Source organism: Stegodyphus dumicola, chromosome 7, assembly GCF_044657685.1.
Source record: "Stegodyphus dumicola isolate Sdum_Otavi_A_Nest chromosome 7, ASM4465768v1".
NCBI classification, from domain to species: domain Eukaryota; kingdom Metazoa; phylum Arthropoda; class Arachnida; order Araneae; family Eresidae; genus Stegodyphus; species Stegodyphus dumicola.
This window is the reverse complement of record NC_140774.1, coordinates 191,763,505-191,784,975: the sequence shown is the minus strand read 5'-3', so window position 1 is coordinate 191,784,975 and position 21,471 is coordinate 191,763,505. Positions and strand designations below refer to the sequence as shown.

Genomic DNA, 21,471 nt, shown 5'->3' with positions numbered 1-21,471 from the left:
CGTCTGCATTTCGGATGCGGAGATATTGGGAGCATCCTTCGCTCTCACCACTCTGTTTCGTTCGATACGCGGCGGATAGTTTCCACGTGATTCATTGCCAGAATGCTCTACTCTCATAACCATAGGAGAAGACAGTGCAATGAAAGGTAAATTAATTTATTTAAATGCACATTTTTAGTTATACTCTATTATTTATAATTGTGAATTTTTATTTGCTTCTTTCATAGAAAAGTTTAGGACAGTGCTTGGGTTATTATAACAAAAGTTGCATTGGAGATGTTAGTTGGTAAATGAAACAAAATTTCAGGTAGCATTATTTTCATTTAAAGAATAAACACGTACTTAAACTATATTTGAAAGAAATATATATACATTTTCGTTTTGCAACGTTAGCAATTTTTATAAATTTTGTCGATTTGTGATAAAAGAATGGTTTCATTTATAACTAATTCAGACTTCAGATTGTACTAACATTCGCAATTATGCCATTGCAAGTGTTGTAAAAATATCACAAATTTAAAATATGATTAAAACTAAGCCACTGCTATTTCAGTTTGTGACAACAATACCTATTGGATTTATCTCAAACTGTTTTTCTGTGTTCAATAAATGTTCATAAAACTGAAAAAGTTAATACCCAAAGTTGAAACTGAAACAATAAGGAATGTAGCCCGAAAATTAGTAAATGAGTTTCAGAAGTATCTGCATTGAAATATTCGCACTTTCTCGGTATTTCATATTACCTTTTTTCAAATGCTGAAAATTCATGTCTTTTGTTTGTAATCATTGTGGGGCGTAGTAACATTTTTTAGAACACAGTGCAATAGTTTCCACTTGAAAAAAATCTGACAATGTTTTGTGACGAAATCGCGTCATTTTGAGACATGTGACGGAACCGCGTTCATTTTTTTATTAGGGTAATTAATATTTGTATTAAGGGATATAGCTATAGGAAAGCGAGATTTTAATCTACACACTCCATTTTCACATCGTCATGAAACATAGGCACTTAGCTATCTTACGAACTTGAAATAAATTTCGTGTTTCAATAAATCGATTCAATACGAATTTATTTAACAAAGGGAGCTTAACACCTTTTCAACGAAATTTTTTCTAAAAAAGTTTATTTTTAAAAATGTACAGTTTATTTTTCTTTGATTTGTGGACACCTTAAACTTTCATCCTTGCTACTGCTTTTACAAAACGAATTTTGGAAAAATGATAATTTTTTAAAAAAATGAAGCTTTCGAGTACACTTCTTACACCTCACATCTTTAGAAATGTGATTTTGGCAACAATTTTCCCGTCTTATTGTTGTTGATAGATTTTTGATGAAATCGCATCATTTTCAATAGTTTCATTCTTTTAGAAATATGGGTTTGGCAACAATTTTTCATCGTATTTCTTAAAAGTTGTTATGCAGTTATTTTATGCAGTTGTTATGCAGTTATTTTACAATAGCAGCTCCAAGGACACGCAATTTTTCATCTGTACTGCATCTAAACAGGAGCTTTTATTCAAATCTGGTTCCTTCCAGAGATCTGGAAGGAAAACTAGTTTAATGAAATGTTACACAATGAAATGGAAAGTAACATGCATATTTATATTTCTCTTAACATTCTTATTTCATTCATGACTATTTTCGAAATTATAGTTTCGAAATTATTTGACGAAAAATTCTGCACAGAATTTTTACGTTTTTTGAGTTGCTTTCATGTTATTTTTTGCTTATTTCACTATTTGTAACATATTGAAAAGTTTTGCATGATTTTTTTTCTTCAACGGAAAGTTGGTTCATTTTTTTAGGATACTTAATATTTGTATTAAGGGATATAGCTTATTTCATTGTAATTTTTTTCTCTTGAAAATATAAGATAAGATAAAGTATCATTAATTATGCTTTGCTTTTCAGAATTTTTTGTTTTTTGTATTCTTTTATGTTATTTATTGCTCATTTCATTATTTTTAAGATATTGAAAAGTTTTAAGTGATTTCTTTAGGAAACGAAGTTCTTAATCTCCTTTATACCATTTGAGTTCTTAAGATTTTGCAAAGGGAAGTAGGTTACTTTATTTATTAGGATTATTAATATTTGTAAAGGGATATTGCTTATTTCATTGTAATTTTGTTATACGTGATAACCTTTTTTCTATGAAGTTGTTCTGCAGAGTAAAATTCTACGCAGTTTTTAAATTTAACGTTTAGTGTTCCCTTCAGCCATTTTTCCGGTGCGTTTAAAAGGCAGACGAAGGCTGGCAGCGAAGCTGCTAGTACACATATAAATATTTACGAAATATGTTAAACGCTAAAAGCTTAATAACATTTTGTTGTAGACTACCTCATCAGTTTCAGCTTTTAAAATGATTATTATATATCCTAGAAATTCCACTTGCTGGCTAATATTATTAATGCGACATAGCTCTCCGAAAAATAGTAATAAAGGTTAATTTTTAGTATGAATCTCTAACTCAACAGTTTTCTAGAGTATTAAATATAAATACTTATGGCATTTCAGATTTGCCGTAAAATTCTCTGTGCGTAAAGTAATGTTCATACACACGGTTTCGTTTTTAGTTTAGGATAACTGAAATTAATACTACTACTTAATATATAAACGATATCTGTAGCATTATATATCACATATGCATAGCAGCATAAATATAATATGGTTTCAGCAGGTACCATAGCAACGTAAAAATAACTTCACATTCTATATTTATTTATACCGAATTTTATGTATCGCAATCTTTGAATAATGTTAATATATATTTGGTATCGCATGGATATATCTTTCATTGCACAAGAAAATACATCGCTAGGAATAATAATGTAATATAAGGAAGGGGGCTTGGAATAATAATATAATATAAGGCTAGGAATAATTATAAATCTGTTATTGGTGTTATTTAGCAGAATACCATTTAAAATGGCATAAGCAGATGATAAACATAATATCGAAATACTACGTTTGGTTTTCTCTTACATTTTGGGTTAAAAATGGGCCAAAATTCAGGGATACTAGATGTTTTCACAAAAAATATTTATCAATATTTTAGTTTCAATTCTGTCACTTATATTTATTAAGGTACGAGGAATGAAATGGACTAAAATCTAAACAACGTAGTAAAATGTCTATTAAATGTTTAAGCACATGCTATAGCTTGTTTTCGAGAAATTTTTCTTTTTTCATTTACAAAATTGTTCGAAAAATTTAATATTTTACATGAATCTAAACTTTTAGTCCATTCAATTCACAATATTTCATAGAATATTTGTGGGAAGTTTCGTTAAATTACTATAGTAAGGCTTTAAGAATGCTTTAAGTTAAAAATGTTTTTTTTTGTACCAGAAAAATTGAAAAAAAAATCAAGTTTTTCAAACAATAGGTTTAATGTAATGCAAGCATTAAAAGAGAAGAAAATGTTGCCAACTATAAAAATAAAACTGCAAAACTTATCGCTTTCCTGAGCAATTAAATAGAAAGGTTCAAATCATCTTTTGAATATCATCAAAAATATTGAAATGAAAAATTCTCATTTTAAAGTTACTTAAAATAGTTTGTATTGTTTTAGACATCAGCTTCCAGGTCTTAAACAGAAACTTACGATTCATGACGTAGAACAAGAACAACCATAATTCTACTTCTAATGACCAAAGAGACATAAAAGTAGTTTTGGGAAGCTTAGTGTATAAGATTTAAAATAAAATAATAAAAATGCTTCGAAATAACTATAAAAACTGACGATTCGAACGAAGTCGTATATCTAAAGGCTTCAGATATTTTACATAGGGAAAATATTCAATGTTAATGTTTCGTTTGGTTTTCCCCAAAATTATTATTGCAAGTTAAAATATGAAAAGTGTTTAGGCATTAAATAAAGGGAGTTAAGAAAATTATATGCAAAAAGAAATGCTATGGTTAAAGCAAAGAAAAAAATATCCTGTTGGAAAATGCTAGGAATAATTGTTGCTTTGAAAGGAATAATTGTAACAGGAAAATATTTTTTATGATGAGTAATACATATATTTTACGATAATTATATAGAAACCAATTAGGAGATACGCGTTTTGCCCTAGATAAGGTCTGTCATGCTCATAAACCTTCAATTTCAAATAATGAAGTATATAATATGTTACCAGCATCCTTTGAAATCCGGCATTTAAATAATGCCCAAAACTAGCCGGCAATGTGTGAAAAGATTCATATTTCACACATTTCCTAGACATTCTGTAGAATGCCAAGTGACAAAACGGCAAAGTGTTAAAAACATTTCCGATTCGTTTCGAAGAATCGAAACTTCATACCAGAAGTTAATAAATGTTGTAAATCGACCGAAATGACTACTAAGAAGGAGGATTACAGCCGAAAACATCGCGGCAAAAACATCGCGGACGAAAACGTCGTTGAGAGAACAACGCAAGGCGAAAACGTCGTGCTACAAAACATCGTAGGAGAAAACATCGCAAAGAGAAAACATCGTGGTACAAAACATCATCGTCGAAAATAAAGTGGTTCAAAAACTTCGCAGTTTGAAAACATCGTCGTCGAAAATATCGTGGTAAAAAATAAAGTATCTGCAAATCATCGCATGACGATAACATCGCAAACATGCTTTTTTCAGGCTTTAATAACTGTAAATGGATATTCCTATAATGATTTGTGAGCGCAAGATGGAAAGTCGGATAATTTTACTTTCATATTTTTATTCACTAATAAATTTTTGCTGAGAAAATAAGAAGGAAACTTAAGCATAGAAAATTAATGCAACTTATAGCACTCAATAGAATTTTAAACCGACATAGTTAACTAACAAGGTCATAAATAAAACATTTTTATAAAGTTTTTACTGGTAATTTTTCATGAAAAGTATAATCTATAAGTTGCATTTAATTAATTAATGCAATAAATTAATTTTTTCAGCAAAAATTTATTAGTCAATAAAAAACTGTGAAAGTAAAAGTTATCCTTCTTTACATCTTGCGCTCACAAATCCTTATGAGAATCAAATTTCCATTTACAGATATTAAAGCCTGAAAAAAGCATGTTTGCGATGTTATCGTCATGCGATGATTTGCAGATACTTTAATTTTACCACGATATTTTCGATGACGATGTTTTTAAACTGCGAAGTTTTTGAACCGCTTTATTTTCGACGACGATGTTTTGTACCACGATGTTTTAGGGCTGCGATGTTTTCTCTTTGCGATGTTTTCTCCCACGATGTTTTGTAGCACGACGTTTTACATATTTCGAATAAGAGTTTTTTAATGGCACTCTTTCATTAATGTTTCAAAATAACGTTTGTATTTTTGAGGGATGAACATGTTTTAAATAATAAGTCTTATCATAACCTTTGTTTTTCAATACTTTGCCTAAAAAACATTTGTCATTCTACAGGATGCATAAGTATTATATACAATGCCTATGGAAAGTATGGAATAAAAAAATAAAAATATATATTATATATGTTACGGTGAAACAACGAAATCCGGAGAATGTTGACTTTCACCGGTGAATGTCAACAATCACCTAGTCGCTTGGTTGTATGTCCGAAATATTTTCCAAAAACTCTTATTTCTGACTTACACCGGTGAATGTCGATATTCACCATGTACTAATGGTGAATGTTCAACATATAAGAATATTATATTTTCTTCTCCGTCATTCAGTCGCGAAAAAACGCACTTAAGAGTTAAAATAAGAACTTAAGAATATAAGAACTTAAAACCCACGGTACATTTAAAATGAGAAAGGAAAATAATAGAAGTCAAAAACTTACTTAATCATACAGTACGTTCTAAATGAGAAAATAAAATAATAGTAATAAAAAAACTTACTTAATTATGTGATTCAAATCTTATTTATTGCAAGAATTTAAACTATTATGATACTTTATGACCTCTCTTTTTGACCTACACCAGAGCATATCTGTGGTTGTCGACATACACCGGTGATGGTCCGAATGTACAAGAATGTAATGCAATATTCGATCTTTGACCGACGTATTTGGTGAATGTTGACATTCTCCAATTTCGGTCTTTCACGGTAACATATATATAAATATTATAAATATTATATAATTATTTCATAATTCGCCTAAAGCGTCCGGCATTATATGCAATCCCCGCGTTTCACACATTAATGGTAAAACATATAATAAATCTCAGTGCTGAATTCAAACAGTTCCTTCAATAAAATTTGCAGTTACTATCCTGTTTACTTCTGATTTATACCTTTAATGACTGTGCAGATTTTACAAAGTAAACGCTTTTGTAAAATCTGAATACAGGTAGTTCCTACTATGTGATGAAATGCTTCTCAATGATCCTCTCTTTTTAGCCTTTCTTTAAAAGTCTGGTATTTACACCTGTTGGTTTCCTTGCTTTAAATATGCTTTGCTGCTTTCATTATTCATTTCATATGTAAAATATATGTTAGAGAACGTTTTCATGCATTAAAGAATGATGCACAGCGCAATTTTTACATTTTTCGCCAACTAGAATGTGTTTGCAAGCGAAGAAAGGATTTAAATTCCTAACAATTTCTGTTTTAACAGTTGTTTGGTTCTTATTTATAGGCGGCAAAGCACATGCTTAAAATGAAATACCGTGTAATGATATATATAAAACGAAAGCATTTTTCACAACAAAAACTTCACATGAAAGCTCCTTCTGAGGAGGTTGACAAAGAACAGTTTTAGCTCAGCATTCAAATATAATTTTGCTAAATGTATGAGTAAGCGATCATTATATTAGCTGTCTATTTCAGGCCATAAGAGGAGGTTATAGGGCTAGAGGTAAAGAATTACATTTCTTGGGAAAAGTAATATCCCATTTCTAACTTATTTAGAAATTACATTTATTTAATAACGAATATAGAAAACCAAAATGGTTCACTGCCTTTTTTAAAAGTTTATAAATCAAGTCGATTATGCATTGCTACATTTTATTTGCTTGCAAAAATATTACTTCTCAATCAAATTCAGTGATTTCTCTATGTAATATTGTCGTCGTTATAAAACCGAATTCCCTGACTTAGATATTGATTCAGAAACGTTTGTACATACACACGTATGTACGTATATACATGCGTACATGAACGCATACCTCTATACACATATGCATACATACATACATTTCTGAATCCAGTTCGCATATTTCACAAGTGCACATCAGCGTAGCCACTGAGGGAGGGGTTTCGAAAATGGACCAATGAGCTGCTATTGCTCTTGTGACGCTAAATCTTCGTGCATGTGAGTGTATGTTGTTTGCGTTTTAATTTGAATTTGATTCGCAGTTACAAATATATGGCGTAATAGTAGAAAATCTCGTAGTGCTTTCGTTTTCCGAGTTTGATTAATCGCTGACACTTCACTTTCGCGATTTTCATCACTCATTAATATTTGAAAGTTTTACAATGAATCTAGTGTTTTCTTATTTCAGTGCTTGCATTCTTTTGATTTTTGAAGAGTAAGATTCAAAATATATGTGATCTGATTATATCCATTGCTAACATTAAAAAAATAAAATAAATTGAATATACTCATTGCGAATACGATAAATTCACTCTGTTTGATGAGTATTTCTTGTGTAGACAGTACATTTCAGAGTGAGCATTTATTAAATGTGAAATTTAACGCACTAAATGTATAGGAATGCAAATTAGTAAAGTTCACTTTGAATAAAATTCTGCATTGGTTATTATTATAGAACATCTTTTGATCTTTTTCGTATAGACTGCAATAAAAAGTGCTGACTTCTATTTACATATATAATTGGGGTGAATATTTTTCTCATACGCATAGCTTTATGTAAAGATTGCATTTGGGTCAGATGTTTATCACATATTTCTTTCTTCATCTTACTTACCACTAAGTGATATTTCATCTCGATATTTTTGCGAAGTATCCAACATGTGTTTGTATTTATTTCAACCAGGTAGTGAAAACTTCATAATTTCCTATACTTGATCTAACTTCGCAATGAAAAGTTTCAGAAGCAATCGACGATGCTTTAATTATTTTGTACAGAAAATTGCGTGGCAGAATATTTTCAACCATCTTGCTTAAATCTTGTGTGTGAAAGGTCATGTGACACGACAGAAATATTACTGGATGCTCATTGGTCCATCCTAGAAGCCACTCCCTAGGTGGCTACACAGATGTGCACTTGTGAAATATGCATCCGGTTCCGATAACAGAAGAGCACCTATAATTTAAAAGTTTTCTATTCTAATTTCAATATTTAAGTTATGCATTTTCCTATTAATCATTTATGTCCCTAATACCTTGTACCTCCCCTTTCCATACTTTTCAATCTTCGTTTCATTATACAGATGACCCAGTCTTTATGCGAATATTTTCTCAAGATTTTTATTTTGTGTCAAATCTGGTACCACACACGTTACTGGAGGAGTTTTAAGAAAATTTCAAAAATCAGGGAGTAATGGGAAAGTTTAATTTTTATGGGGAAAAACTTGAATGTTATTTATCACGAAGGTTACAAGAAGCAGAGGTCCCACTGCATTTGAAATCACGTGACCCAAAAAACTGAAAAATTTAAAAATGGTTTTCTCATAAAATGTAAAATACCTCAAATCTTTTTTAAGCTTTAAACCTGCTTACATCATGAAATTTTAAGCAGCTACGGATTCATCATCTACGCTCGCAAAACAATATTAAACTTTCAAGAGTCAAAGATACATTCTTTGAAAGAGTAAGTCACAAAGATTACAAATTCTTTTCTAAAAGATTGATGGCATTACTTGCACTTGCTGTAATTTCCTTAGCTTTTGAAATATCTTAACAGGCTTTTATACATTCTTTGTTACGTACATCGTTAAGTACATATAAAATTTATCGGGAGTGCTAAAGATTCGTAAAGTACAACGCCCTAATGTCTAGCACAAGCAAAACACAAAATGTAACGCTCCATCCAGGAATATATTTTTATTATGCACCTCGATATCATAGCTTTATAGGTTCCAGAAGTTCATATACAAAATATTACTGATTGCTTCTGATTTCGACACGTTTTTGAGACGTTAGTATATCTAGTTCTTCTGCCGTGGATGGAAATTACATTTTTCTTGTATATCTAACATTTCTTTTGCGATGATTTTGCATTCGTAACAAGTAACCTTCTCTTCTGACTATTCTAATAAGTAAGTTAATAGTAATAAGTTTGACTATTCTAATAAGTACGGGATGTTCAGAACTAAATCTTATTTTGAAGCTGCTACAGGCAAAACCAGTCATTAGAAAATAGCTAAAGTTTCTGGAGGACTTAATGAAGGGATGGGGATGTCTTTCAGCAAAAACAAATGTCATAAAGGGACTCACCAGAGGGCATTTTACTTTGAAAACCTGGAATAAAAAATAAAAATGTCTGTCGAAGTTATGCAGCAATTATTAAAAACGTAAAAACATTCGCGAAGCTCTTGTTTTTAATGTGTTTTCTATTCTCAATGACGAAGCTTACGGTTTACGAGATAGCACTTTTTTAATACATTTTTTAACAAAACATTTCGCAGCAGCTGGTCTACGGAAATTTCGAACATTTGATAACATTGATATTGGATGATACTGATATTGATACTAATAATTGGATGACACGTAATGATATTGGACCACATTTGTACAACCACATTTGTGAGACCTACCAGAAAAAACAAAATGGTATTAAAAATTGAATGGAGATTCGAAGAGATGATCCAATGACTATTAAAAATCTTCGGAAAACGAAAACGAAATGTGTAGACATATGATCGTTTTCTGTTCGTCCTAGAAGAGGAAGAAGACCAGTTTCTTCAGAAGCAGTATAGGAGATAGCACTTTAGGTGGTAGAGGAACACAGCTTCAAGCTTTTAGGTTAGCACCACTGCCCGGCATGTAGCAGAGGCGTCGGACAAGCCAAGATCAACTGTCGATAAGATCTTGCGGAATGTCTTTCGATATTATCACTGGTGCATCGGTTGCTTCCACATGAATTTGTTTCTTGCTCGCTTTAGGTCGATTCAGAATAGCCTTCGAATATGCTCTAGACAGACGAAGTGTATTTTTCATTTGGACAGTGCAGTGAATACTCACAACTGGCGAATTTGAGAACCAGAAAATCCTCGCCCTAAGGGATTCCAAGAGTGACGGCATGGCTTGGAATTTCTACATTATTTATTCGCGGTCCGTACTTCTTCGAGGAGTTAAGTTCTATAGGTCCACCAGGATCGACCACCAGGATCGCTTCTAGAGAAGGAAATTGTTCAGGCTCTGCAAGCCAATCTTTATATTCAAGACTGTGCTTGATGCACAACCTCTTGAAGATGATTTTAGATGGTAGCTGGTAGCTTGATGCACAATCTTTATTCAAGATGGAGCTTTGCCACACATTGCACAGTGTGCTACGAATGTTCTCAAACGTCATGTTACCGAAGTACATGTCACCAATCTGACAGGACAATTATGACTGTTCTTATTTTATATATGATCATGCGTTTTCTTAAAGCTATGCAGAAAATTTATTAACTAGATATGTTACCTTTGATGATATTGAATCAAAATGCGAGGTGTCCAAAATTAAAGAACCCTATTATCTCAAAACTGCCTGCAGGCAAAACCAATCGTCTGAAAATTGTGAAATTTTGTGGCGGATTTAACGAAATGATGGGAATGTCTTTCAGAGAAAAAAACAATTAGTTAAATTATCGCAACACAAGGATATTATATTAATAAAATTTAGCCACACCCTTACGATACTTTTACAATTTCACGAATTTTATTACAGCGAAACATGATGACGGTCGTTTCGTAATGTGTAGCCTTCCCGAACCCCAGACTACAGTCCATGCGATTTAGGGCTTTGGGGGCCATTTGAATCATCTGGGAAGTCGTGGTAATCCAAGAACGTTACCTGATCTCTTAAAGCGAGTATTTCACGCCACGAGCTGAGTATTTCCCAGCACACACTTCGGTCAACGGTGGAACCATGCTACCTTACGATTTTAGATGGTAGCTGGAAACGACCGTCATCATGTTTCGCTGTAATAAAATTCGTGAAATTGTAAAAGTATCGTAAGGGTGTGGCTAAATTTTATTAATATAATATCCTTGTGTTGCGATAATTTAACTAATTGTTTTTTTCTCTGAAAGACATTCCCATCATTTCGTTAAATCCGCCACCAAATTTCACAATTTTCAGACGATTGGTTTTGCCTGCAGGCAGTTTTGAGATAATAGGGTTCTTTAATTTTGGACACCTCGCATTTTGATTCAATATCATCAAAGGTAACATATCTAGTTAATAAATTTTCTGCATAGCTTTAAGAAAACGCATGATCATATATAAAATAAGAACAGTCATAATTTTGATAAGATATTTTCTTAAGAAATGTAAATATTTTGCACATTCGCAATGGAGAAAACTAATTAATATTTATGACAAAAAGTTAAAGAATATCATATGCGAAAGTAAATAAATGGATATTACATAGTAAAATCTCTACATATAATAAAAGAAAGAGTCTGTCTGTGTGTGTGCGTGTCTTTCGTTCGCGCTGCGGGTAAGCTAATAGACCCACGGCTACGAAATTTTGTACATAGGTGCATCTAGACAAGAGCCAGTGCACCTCGAAGCGATGTTTTCGAAATTGGAATTAGAATGTTTTATTATTTTATGTTTTGTGACGAAATCGCGTCATTTTGAGACATAATAGGCTATAGAAAAGCGAAATTTCACTCTAGACACTCCATTTTCACGTCGTCATGAAACGTAGGCACTTAGCTATTTTACGAACTTAAAATAAAATTCGTGTTTGAATAAATCGATTCAATACGAATGTATTTAACAAAGGGAGCTTAACACCTTTTCAACGGGATTTTTTCTAAAAAAGTTCATTTTTAAAAATGTACAGTTTATTTTTCTTTGATTTTCGGACACGTTAAACTTTCATCCGTGCGACTGCTTTTACAAAAAGAAATTTTGAAAAATTATAATATTTTGTATTTAAAAAATTTTTTTAAATGAAGCTTCCGAGTACACTTCTCACATCTCACATCTTTAAAAATGTGATTTTGGCAACAATTTTCCTGTCTTACTGTTGTTGATAAATTTTTGATGAAATCGCATCGTTTTGAATAGTTTCATTCTTTTAGAAATATGGGTTTGGCAACAATGTTTCATCGTATTTCTTATGTCACTGTTTTTAAGAGACTGGCATATTTCATTGTCATATATATATATACTAGGTGTACCCGCCCGGCGTTGCCCGTGCATTTAGAAAATGCAGATAAGTGAATAGCGCAGGAATAGTAGTGTAGGACATGTAGACTGTCTCTCTCTCTTCCCCCCCCCACAAGCTACAAAAAAGAAATGAATTGTAATTAATCGATTTAATGTATCGTCAAAACAGCAAACTAACGCTAGAATAAAGAAATCAATTGTTACAATCGAACGTTATTTGAAAACAAATAATAATATCAGTGAGTCAAAAAAACCGTGATTAATTAATTATAAATAATTTTTTTAAAATTTTTCTAATTCAAAAATCGAAAATCGGGCTTCGAGGTCTGGTGGCCAGCCCCTTTGTGCTTCCGTATAAAAAATTCCAGGTCCCTGCGTGCGATAGATTTGGCTGGAGAGCTCGGTCAGACAGACAGACAGACACATTACACTTGCTTTTATTATTATAGATATATATAATACATCTTTATTGATTTTTTTAATAAAGTTGTTCTGTAGAATAAAATTCTGCGCGGAATTTTATGCTTTTTGAGTTGTTTACATGTTATTTTTTGCTTATTTCACTGTTTGTAAGGTATTGAAAAGTTTTGCATGATTTTTTTTTCTTCAACGGAAAGTTGGTTCATTTTTTTATTAGGATAATTAATATTTGTATTAAGGGATATAGCTTATTTCATTGTAATTTTTTTCTCTTGAAAATATAAGAGAAAATATCATTAATTATACTTTTCAGAATTTTTTGTTTTTTTGTATTCTTTTATGTTATTTATTGCTCATATCACGGTTTTTAAGATATTGAAAAGTTTTGAGTGATTTTTTTAGGAAACAAATTTCTTAACCTCCTTTATACCATTTGAGTTCTTAAGATTTTGTAAAGGGAAGTTGGTTAATTTATTTATTAGGATAATTAATATTTGTATTAAGGGATATTGCTTATTTCATTGTAATTTTGTTATACGTAATAACTTTTTTTATGAAGTTCTGCTGCAGAGTAAACTTCTACGGAGTTTTTAAATTTAACGTTTGGTGTTTCCTTCAGCCATTTTCCCGGCGCATTTAAAAGCCAAGCGAAGGCTGGCAGCGAAGCTGCTAGAATAGTAATATATGTAAAAGGCAACTAAATTCTAAGTTATCGGATAAATTCATATTATACTAGAGGCCATGCAAGCGCGAGATGAGCGGGCTGCGGGCAAAGCAAAATTTATAAATTTTATGACACCTGAAAAGAAAATGCATAAAACATTTCAATATGAATGATATCTGTTCTTTCTTTCAAAGCAACTGTGCGTAAATAATGTTTTTGTTGCCAAACCAGAGAAAAATATTTTTGACACTTCAGGTATACATACATATGAGGCTATGATTTAAATTTAATGTAGTATAACAACTTTTTCTCAATGTCAGTAAAAGAATTAACGTGGCAATAATAACATATGGTGCCAATTATCCTAACCTGAAACAAAAAAGTTGACAACAGCAGCTATTTACTTAAAGCGCTGACATTAACGAAACAGTTTCGACTTACAATGACGTCACAGGCAATAATATGTTTAAAGTTTGGAAATGCTATTTTCTTGTAAGCGAGCAGCGGCAAGACTCTCCGAAATAAAGCATTTTTATCGCCAGCGCGCGAGGCTGTTGCCAAAAGAGAGTGAGAAAATTAGCGTTTTCAGAATTTTTAATTAATATCTTGGCTGACTAAAATCGTGCGATGATGAGTACAATCAAAATGGCTTCCCACGAAATTTTGAAATCCGAGGGGGGGGGGTAGCTCTCTCGAAACTCAACTCTCCGCCGTTCCGGAGGAGATGATGCCACAAACAGCAATGCATGAAAAGATGCATAATTTTCAGACATATTAAATTCTGTAAAAGTTTAAATTTTACTTTAGAATATTTAAATATGAACCTTTTCAATAGAGATTAACAAATAATAAATATTGCTTGATATTTTGAAATCAATCCAAATCAAAAATATTCCCCCCCCCCTAGAAAACGATTCCAAAGTATTCTTTAAACGTAATGATTTTAGAGTATTTATGAGTTATAAAAATTATCACAGAAAGTCTTAGAACTTTAATAATCATCAATCTTACTCAGAGAAAATCCCTTTAACTCCCGAACAGCCTCACGAAACGGCTACGCGAATATTACTTTAACAGAAAAAATTACATTTTTTGGATCATTTCGTATTTTGTGTAAAATTTATTGATTTACTATAATCAGTACATATAATACACTCATGTCCATAAATAAAGGATAATTCGGAGTCACGCGGAAATCAACCTCTAAAATAAATATATCACCTGTAAAATCACTACACACATTTTCAAGAATCATATGCAAATTTCAGGAAGTAACCAGATGATACTGATGGTACGTCACAATGACGAGAGTGTAAGAGAGTGATATATAAGGAATACAGGCAAAGAAGTAAAATTGTTCGCAGGCGCATTATAAGCATTTCAGTGCAATAACCAACTAGTTATGACACAAAGGACGCATTTGGATGATTTTTTACGTCGTAGAATTATCGGCCATCTGGAATGTGGGCGTACCCAATTGGAAGTATCAGACGAACTTGGATTGCCCAGAGTGTCCATCTCCAGGCTTTGAAAACGATTCCAAGATGATGGTAATGTGAGTAGACGTTACAGCACATGTCGCCCCACAGTTACAACGCCGAATGAGGACAGGCATTTGGCAGTTACTGCCAAAAGAAACAGGCGGAGCACAGCCTCCGACCTGTCTCGTCAGCTCTCTTCAGCCACTGGTACGACAATTTCAAGGCAGACCATGTACAGACGCTTAGGGCAGATTGGTTTATATGCTCGTAGACCTGTCAGATGCGTTCCACTTACTGCAACTCATTGTCGCCTGCGGTTAGCCTGGAGTAGAGAGCATGCATTGTGGACACCGCAACAGTGGGCTTGTGTGATGTTTTCCGACGAGTCCAGGTTTAGCTTGCAGTCTGATTCTCGCCGGACGTTCATATGGAGAGCTCCAGGTACCCGTTACCACCAAGAAAACATCATTGAACGACACCGTTACCGTGGTGCAGAAGTGCTCGTTTGGGGTGGAATTATTCTGGGTTCCAGAACTGACCTGCATGTTGAAATTGGAACCATGACAAGCCAAATCTATCGGGACGTCATTCTGGAACAACATGTACGTTTGTTTCGGGGCGCCATGGGCGCACAATTTATGTTTATAGATGACAACACCCGTCTTCACCCTGCAAACGTCGTAAGCGAATGCCTTCAACCGGAGGATATCACCCGTATGGACTGACCAGCATTCTCACCGGACTTGAATCCAGTACAGCAAGTGTGGGACATGCTTGGCCGACGAGTTGCAGCCCGTCAACCTCCTCCTACATGTCTACCGGAACTTCGGAGAGCATTGCGTTTTGAGTGGTGTAATATCCCCCAAGATCAGATCGATAATTTGATACTCAGCATGCCTAGGCGTTGTACAGACTGTATTGCATCGTCTGGGAGACATACAATGTATTAACAATCATACCAACCATCTAATATTGTTTTTTTGTAAATAGGTTTTTTTTGTAATTTACTCCAGGGAGAAAAAATCGCTAATTTTTTTAATAATATTAAACATATAACATCTGTTTTTTGCTCTTTACCTTTTGTTTAATAAATAAGCTTTACAAATAAGTCCAATTTGTTTTGCTTCTAACTCTTCCTTTGCCTGATTTTGCATTATCCTTAGTTTATGGACATGAGTGTAATAGTAATATATACTTATTATTATAAGTCTATCACTTCAAACTGGCATTTACCTTACTTTTATAAGTTATCAGTTTAGTAATATTTTAACGCATATAAAAAGAGATTACTGAAAGAACTGAAAAGTTGCTGAGCAAAGAAAATCTCCTTACTAGGAAATTAAGTTTAAATAGCTGTCTTATCGTTTCCTGGGATAAGTTATAACGGCTTTATCGAAATAAGATTTTTGAAACTCTTGCACAAATAGCGTTAGCTCAAACTCCGCTTTAACGGGATTAGCTGGCGACAAGAGCGTGTTTTTAAAAACTAATATACGTAACTTTAAATAATCCGTAGTAATGGATACTAGTATGGCAAATATACCTTACCTTTTGCAGTATAATACATGAAGTTTTCAAAAAAAAAAAAAAAAAAAAGCTTTCAGATTTTATATTTTTCCTAAAAGGGTGTTTTTATTTTATTTAAATTCACATACACGTTTCGAGAGCATTTGGGCTAATGTTCCCTTTGGGCTAAAATATTTAAAAACAGCATATCTTTAGAATTTACGATAAACAGTCTCGCGCGCTAGAGATAAAAATTTTTTTTCCCGTACATTGTTGCCATTGCTAGCTTTGAAATTGTTGACGTTGTTCAAAGAAATTTGTTAAAGTTTTACAAAATATGAAAATGACAATAAAACAAATTCCAAATACCGAATTAGGGCTTCCATGTACCCATATTCAGGTGAACAACTACGTCATTTAAAAGTTAAGGCATCTCTTCCACTTCCCTAGCGTGCCTTTGTGGTGTAACGGTAGAACGCTGGGCCGGTATTCCAGAGGTCCGTGGTTCGATTCCCGTCGAAGGCGGTTGCATATTTTTCATCTTTTCTGCTTCCAATTAACCTAATGACTCTACAAGTTAATAAACATTAGTAAAACTTAAAATTCGTATAATACGAGTACCGGATGCGCTTTTAAATTACACCAAAATGGAATGGAACGTAAAGGAAGAAACCTTTCTGCCCTATTGGCATGGTATTAGAAGTGTCGGCTGCGATGGATGTGGGCCCTGGATTCGAATCCAAAGGCATGGCTATTTATATTATGCCTTTGCGGCAATTAAATTACTATTAAATCGAAAACCCTTCCGAAAGGATTAGGTAGGGAAAAAGTTGGGAGACCCAGGAATCCGTCTCTCGGAGAATTCTTCTTCAGAAAAAGGATAGAGATGGGCAAATTCATACTGGCGTCCAAGTCCAAAACTAGCGATAGGTACAACTCTTGCCTTTTGGACCTGATAAAAGTCATGAATTTGTTCTGACTGTATTTCCAGATCAGGACGATTAGAAGCAAAGCAAACAACATGGTTACCATTAAAAATAGATCTGTTTATTCATTTTACAGTGTGGTAAACCGGCGGCAGGTACCGCTTCTGATTCCATGAATGGTTTGTGAGGTTGCGTAATACTTACCGCATTTTTGAACTCAAATCATATTTTTGGCAATTACGATAAGCTCTTTTACATATGTGTGGGATTTTAAATCCATAGCTTAATATTTTTCCTCGCGCCCTGTCTAAATTTTAGCTGTTGACTGCACGAGTGAAATTGATAGAACTCTCGCCATTTTATTTTATTAGAGGAGCTGTAAAATGTTATGGATGATGCATTTAATATATGATAGAAGTCGTATTAATAGATGTAAGATGATATAGATCTTGCATTAATAGATGTCTGAGGCTATAGATGCTGTATTAATAGATGAACGATCTTATAGATGTATTAATGTTTCATTAAATGTGTTTTGTTTGAACATGAATTGTGATTTTGAAACTAAAGAACCCACATATGTATGCATATATAATTCATGGATAGCATAGAGCAATTATTCTAGTGAAGTGTAGTCTTCGTGACGTGAGGAATCCGCTGAGAAGGGTCTCTCTGGTCGAGAGTTCAATAGAATTCTGGCCAGATGTTCGGCTGGAAAAAATCTGCAAAGTGAATTAGCCAGGCCTTCTTATATTTTTTCAGTAGTATTTTATATACTCTGATTCGTTATATCTGGAACGATATCAGAGGAAAAACAAGATCATTGGACCGTCAGCACCACCTGAAATCGAGAGGCTTTCACGACATACACAGTGCAGAGCGCTAAAATGTCTGGACACTGGTCGTGGTCGTGACGTTGTGTCTCTTGCACTGTCAGCCGGAACGAATTATTTCCTCTGCGATGCCAGACCATGTTGCGTGACTCATCGTAAAAGCTCGAAAACAGTGACTTGCGGGGACCGCGTACACAATTTTCTCATCTCTGTGTGGTCCTCCGCAACAGTAAAACTCACAAGGATATCTTCATAACGGGTGGAATGATTTTGTGGAGGGAAACTGGATCATGTTCCTCTTACGCCTGGAGAAAACTTCCATCCAGACAGCCTGTAATGAGATTAGAAGCCGGCTCCAAAAACAAATGTTTAGCTATTTTACTGCTCAGCCACTGGTGCGCACTTTACAAATATACCTTATAAGGTATTTATCCCGCCTTCTTAGCATGCCTCCGTGGTGCAGTGGTCAGCACGCTCGACGGGTATTCGCGAGGCCCGGGGTTCGAGTCCTGGCGAAGGCATTGCTCATTTTTCATCTCATCTACTTTCAAAAAATACCTAATGCCTCTACACTGGCGCACAAACTAAAAGGGTAGTAGTAGTAGTAGTAGTAGTAGTAGTAGTAGTAGTAGTAGCAGTAGTAGTAGTAGTAACGGAGGACGGGGGAACTAAAAAGGTGGTGGATGATGATTCTTCCCACCGGGATTTGGTGAATGGGTCCCCTAATCTCCAGTCGCCATTTAAAAGACTGAGTACATAAGGTATTTCTCCCGGCTTCTTAGCATGCCCTCGTAGTGTAGTGGTCAGCAAGCTCGGCGCGTATTCGAGAGGCTCGTAGTTCAAGCCCCGGCGAAGGCGTTGGTCATTTTTCATCTCTTCTGCTTCGAAATAACCTAATATCTCTACAACCTATAGATAACATCTGATGTAAAATAATGTAATTAGCAGTTAAAATAAAGAAATAAATGATTTAATTATTTAAATTAAATTAAACATTATTTTTCAGTATTCGGTATTCCTCCACGATAAAAATGACTATACAATTAAGCATGAGAATTGGCTTGATTCAAACTGAACGGAATAATTAATGATTCATTAATTAAAAATAAATCACTTTCGAGTCTAAATACATCCTTAAAAGAGAAAAAAAGCAAGATGAGAAAATCGATTAATTCCCGTCTTTGAAGCGTGTAATGGTTTTAAAAAAATGAGACAGATTGGGCTGTAGTGTGAATTAGCAAATTTAAGATCACTTTGCAATTACCCTAGTTAAAGATAAACTCTTATTTGAGAAACGAGGTATTCATTAACGGTGTGTGTCTACCTTTAAGGAAAAGAATAAAAATTATGGAAGTTATAAAAGAAAGGGTGGAGAAAAAAGTTAAAGTATTTTAAGCGACACGTTCGCGCTTTGAAAGTTTTACGTGACAGAAACAATAAACTATTAGATACTTTATTTTTCTCGAAAATTTGTTTATGTATCCTTTCGAATTCTGATCAAAGCATCTTACCTTTTTCTCTGTTTAGGTTCTTTGGTTTTTCTTGGTTAAATTCGGCTTAGTATTATTCTTTCTCCCCTGATAATAGGAATCCAGGAAATCGACGATTTTCTCTTTTTCATTGGCGACACATTTTTCACTTTTCCAGCTGAACTGATCTGTATTATATTTTCTTTAGTTGATTTATTAATAAAGATCTGTAAGAGATGTGTTTTGTTTTTAGCAAACGGATTTTGCGTTCTGACAGAATAAAAAGCATTACTACTTGAAAGAAATACATACTATCCCTCCGAGGGTTGACTCAGGCGAATGCCTGGGAAGTACTGGTTAGGATCTGTACCTAGGTAGTCTCAACCACGGGGGTATAAACTAACTAACTAACTAAATTTATACGTGCCTCGTCAACTAAATGACACTACACGACTGGATTTAGCCCAACTGAGAACCTCCGATATCAGGCACGGGACGGGCAACCAGCAATAAGCCACCTTGGAGATGGCCTAACACTCCAACTGAGGTCCAGGTGCCCACATCACCAGGACAACAGCTTCAAAATCGATCTCCACCAGAAAAACTGGCCCACCGCTACACTGGTCAACCAAGACCACCGTCCCAGCGATCAGAGACCACGATGGGGTGGGCTTATAAACTTGGCGCTTTGACCGGTCGTTGAAAATGCTACCCAACAGTACTACACGGGATGCCCCTCTCCTTAGGCTTTGCATGGAATACCAAGGACAGCAGTGACCAGACTCTCAATGTTCCAGTTTGCTATTTGGCTACCAATACCCTGGTGGAAGGGACTTACACCACTCAACCCATGAAAAGCAAGTGTGAACTTACTCCATGCGCCTTCGGGAACCGCCAAGCTCGAAATATTATACCCCCGTGGCCGAGACTGCCTACTATGGATACTATGGATATAATTTATTAAAAGAATTAAAAATTAAACAAACGTTTTGAATACTATGGATGAGAAGTGTACTACAGAAAAAAATTATAATCTTTTATACACTCTCAGGAGAGCAAAATAGTTTAAAATAAAAATTATTATTAAACAAAATAAATGAAATGCTAATTGTGCTTTAATTAGTTAAAATTAAAGAGATCGGCATTTTTACGTCTATAACTCGCGGACTGGCTTTTATTTGGCATTCTAATCCTAGCCAGAGCATGAGGTACAGATCCTAGCCAGTACTGCGCAGAGTGGGTGGGTGGGTGGGAGCACCGCCTTCCGACCACGGACATGAACCAAACGGAATTATATACCATCACGGCGGGGAAGACTCCAGAGTAACAAGGTTGAATATTATAAACTAATAACAGTTTTTACATATTGTTAACCGCAAGGCACTAAGCGTTATTCTGGTTATTTGCTTTAAGTACTGAACTTTTGAAACATTATAATATTATCCACACGGTTGTTTCCGCTTAGGCAGTGTCCTGAGATTTAATCTACGTCGACTCCCGGGGGAGAACGGGGGTATAAAAACAGACTTGACAGAAGGCCTGAGGGCTCTCGGGACAGAATAAGGCTCGGCAGGGACCGTACTGGTACTGCCTTGTCTGCTGTCGCAAGGTATTTCTCCCACCTTCTCAGCGAGCCTTCGTGGTGTAGTGGTCAGCACACTCAGTGCGTAATTGAGAGGTCTGCGGCTCGATTCCCGGCAAAGGCGTTGCTAATTTTTCATCTAGCCTGCTTCCAAAAATATCCTAATTTCACTACAGTCCCGCCCGAACTAAGAAGGCGTTGGATGAGGATTCTCCTCACCCAGGATTTGGTGATAGGGTCCCCTAAAAATCCCAGTCGCTCTTTGAAAGGGGGAGTATATAAGGTATTTCTCCCACCTTCTTGGCGTGCCTTCGTGGTATGGTGGTTTGCAGACTGGGCAGGTATTCCAGAGGTAC

The 21,471-nt window shown here is 34.4% G+C and overlaps 1 protein-coding gene across 1 annotated transcript in view; it reads left to right on the top strand.

Annotated features, from left to right (window-relative positions):
* The first annotated feature begins 13 nt into the window (after positions 1 to 13).
* LOC146996596 (uncharacterized) overlaps positions 14 to 21,471 on the top strand; it is a 315,837-nt gene continuing 294,379 nt past the window's right edge. The window contains exon 1 of the mRNA XM_085821184.1: positions 14 to 146. Within this exon, the coding sequence (XP_085677310.1) occupies positions 103 to 146 (44 nt within the window). The 5' untranslated portion in view covers positions 14 to 102. The remainder of the gene's footprint in view (positions 147 to 21,471) is intronic.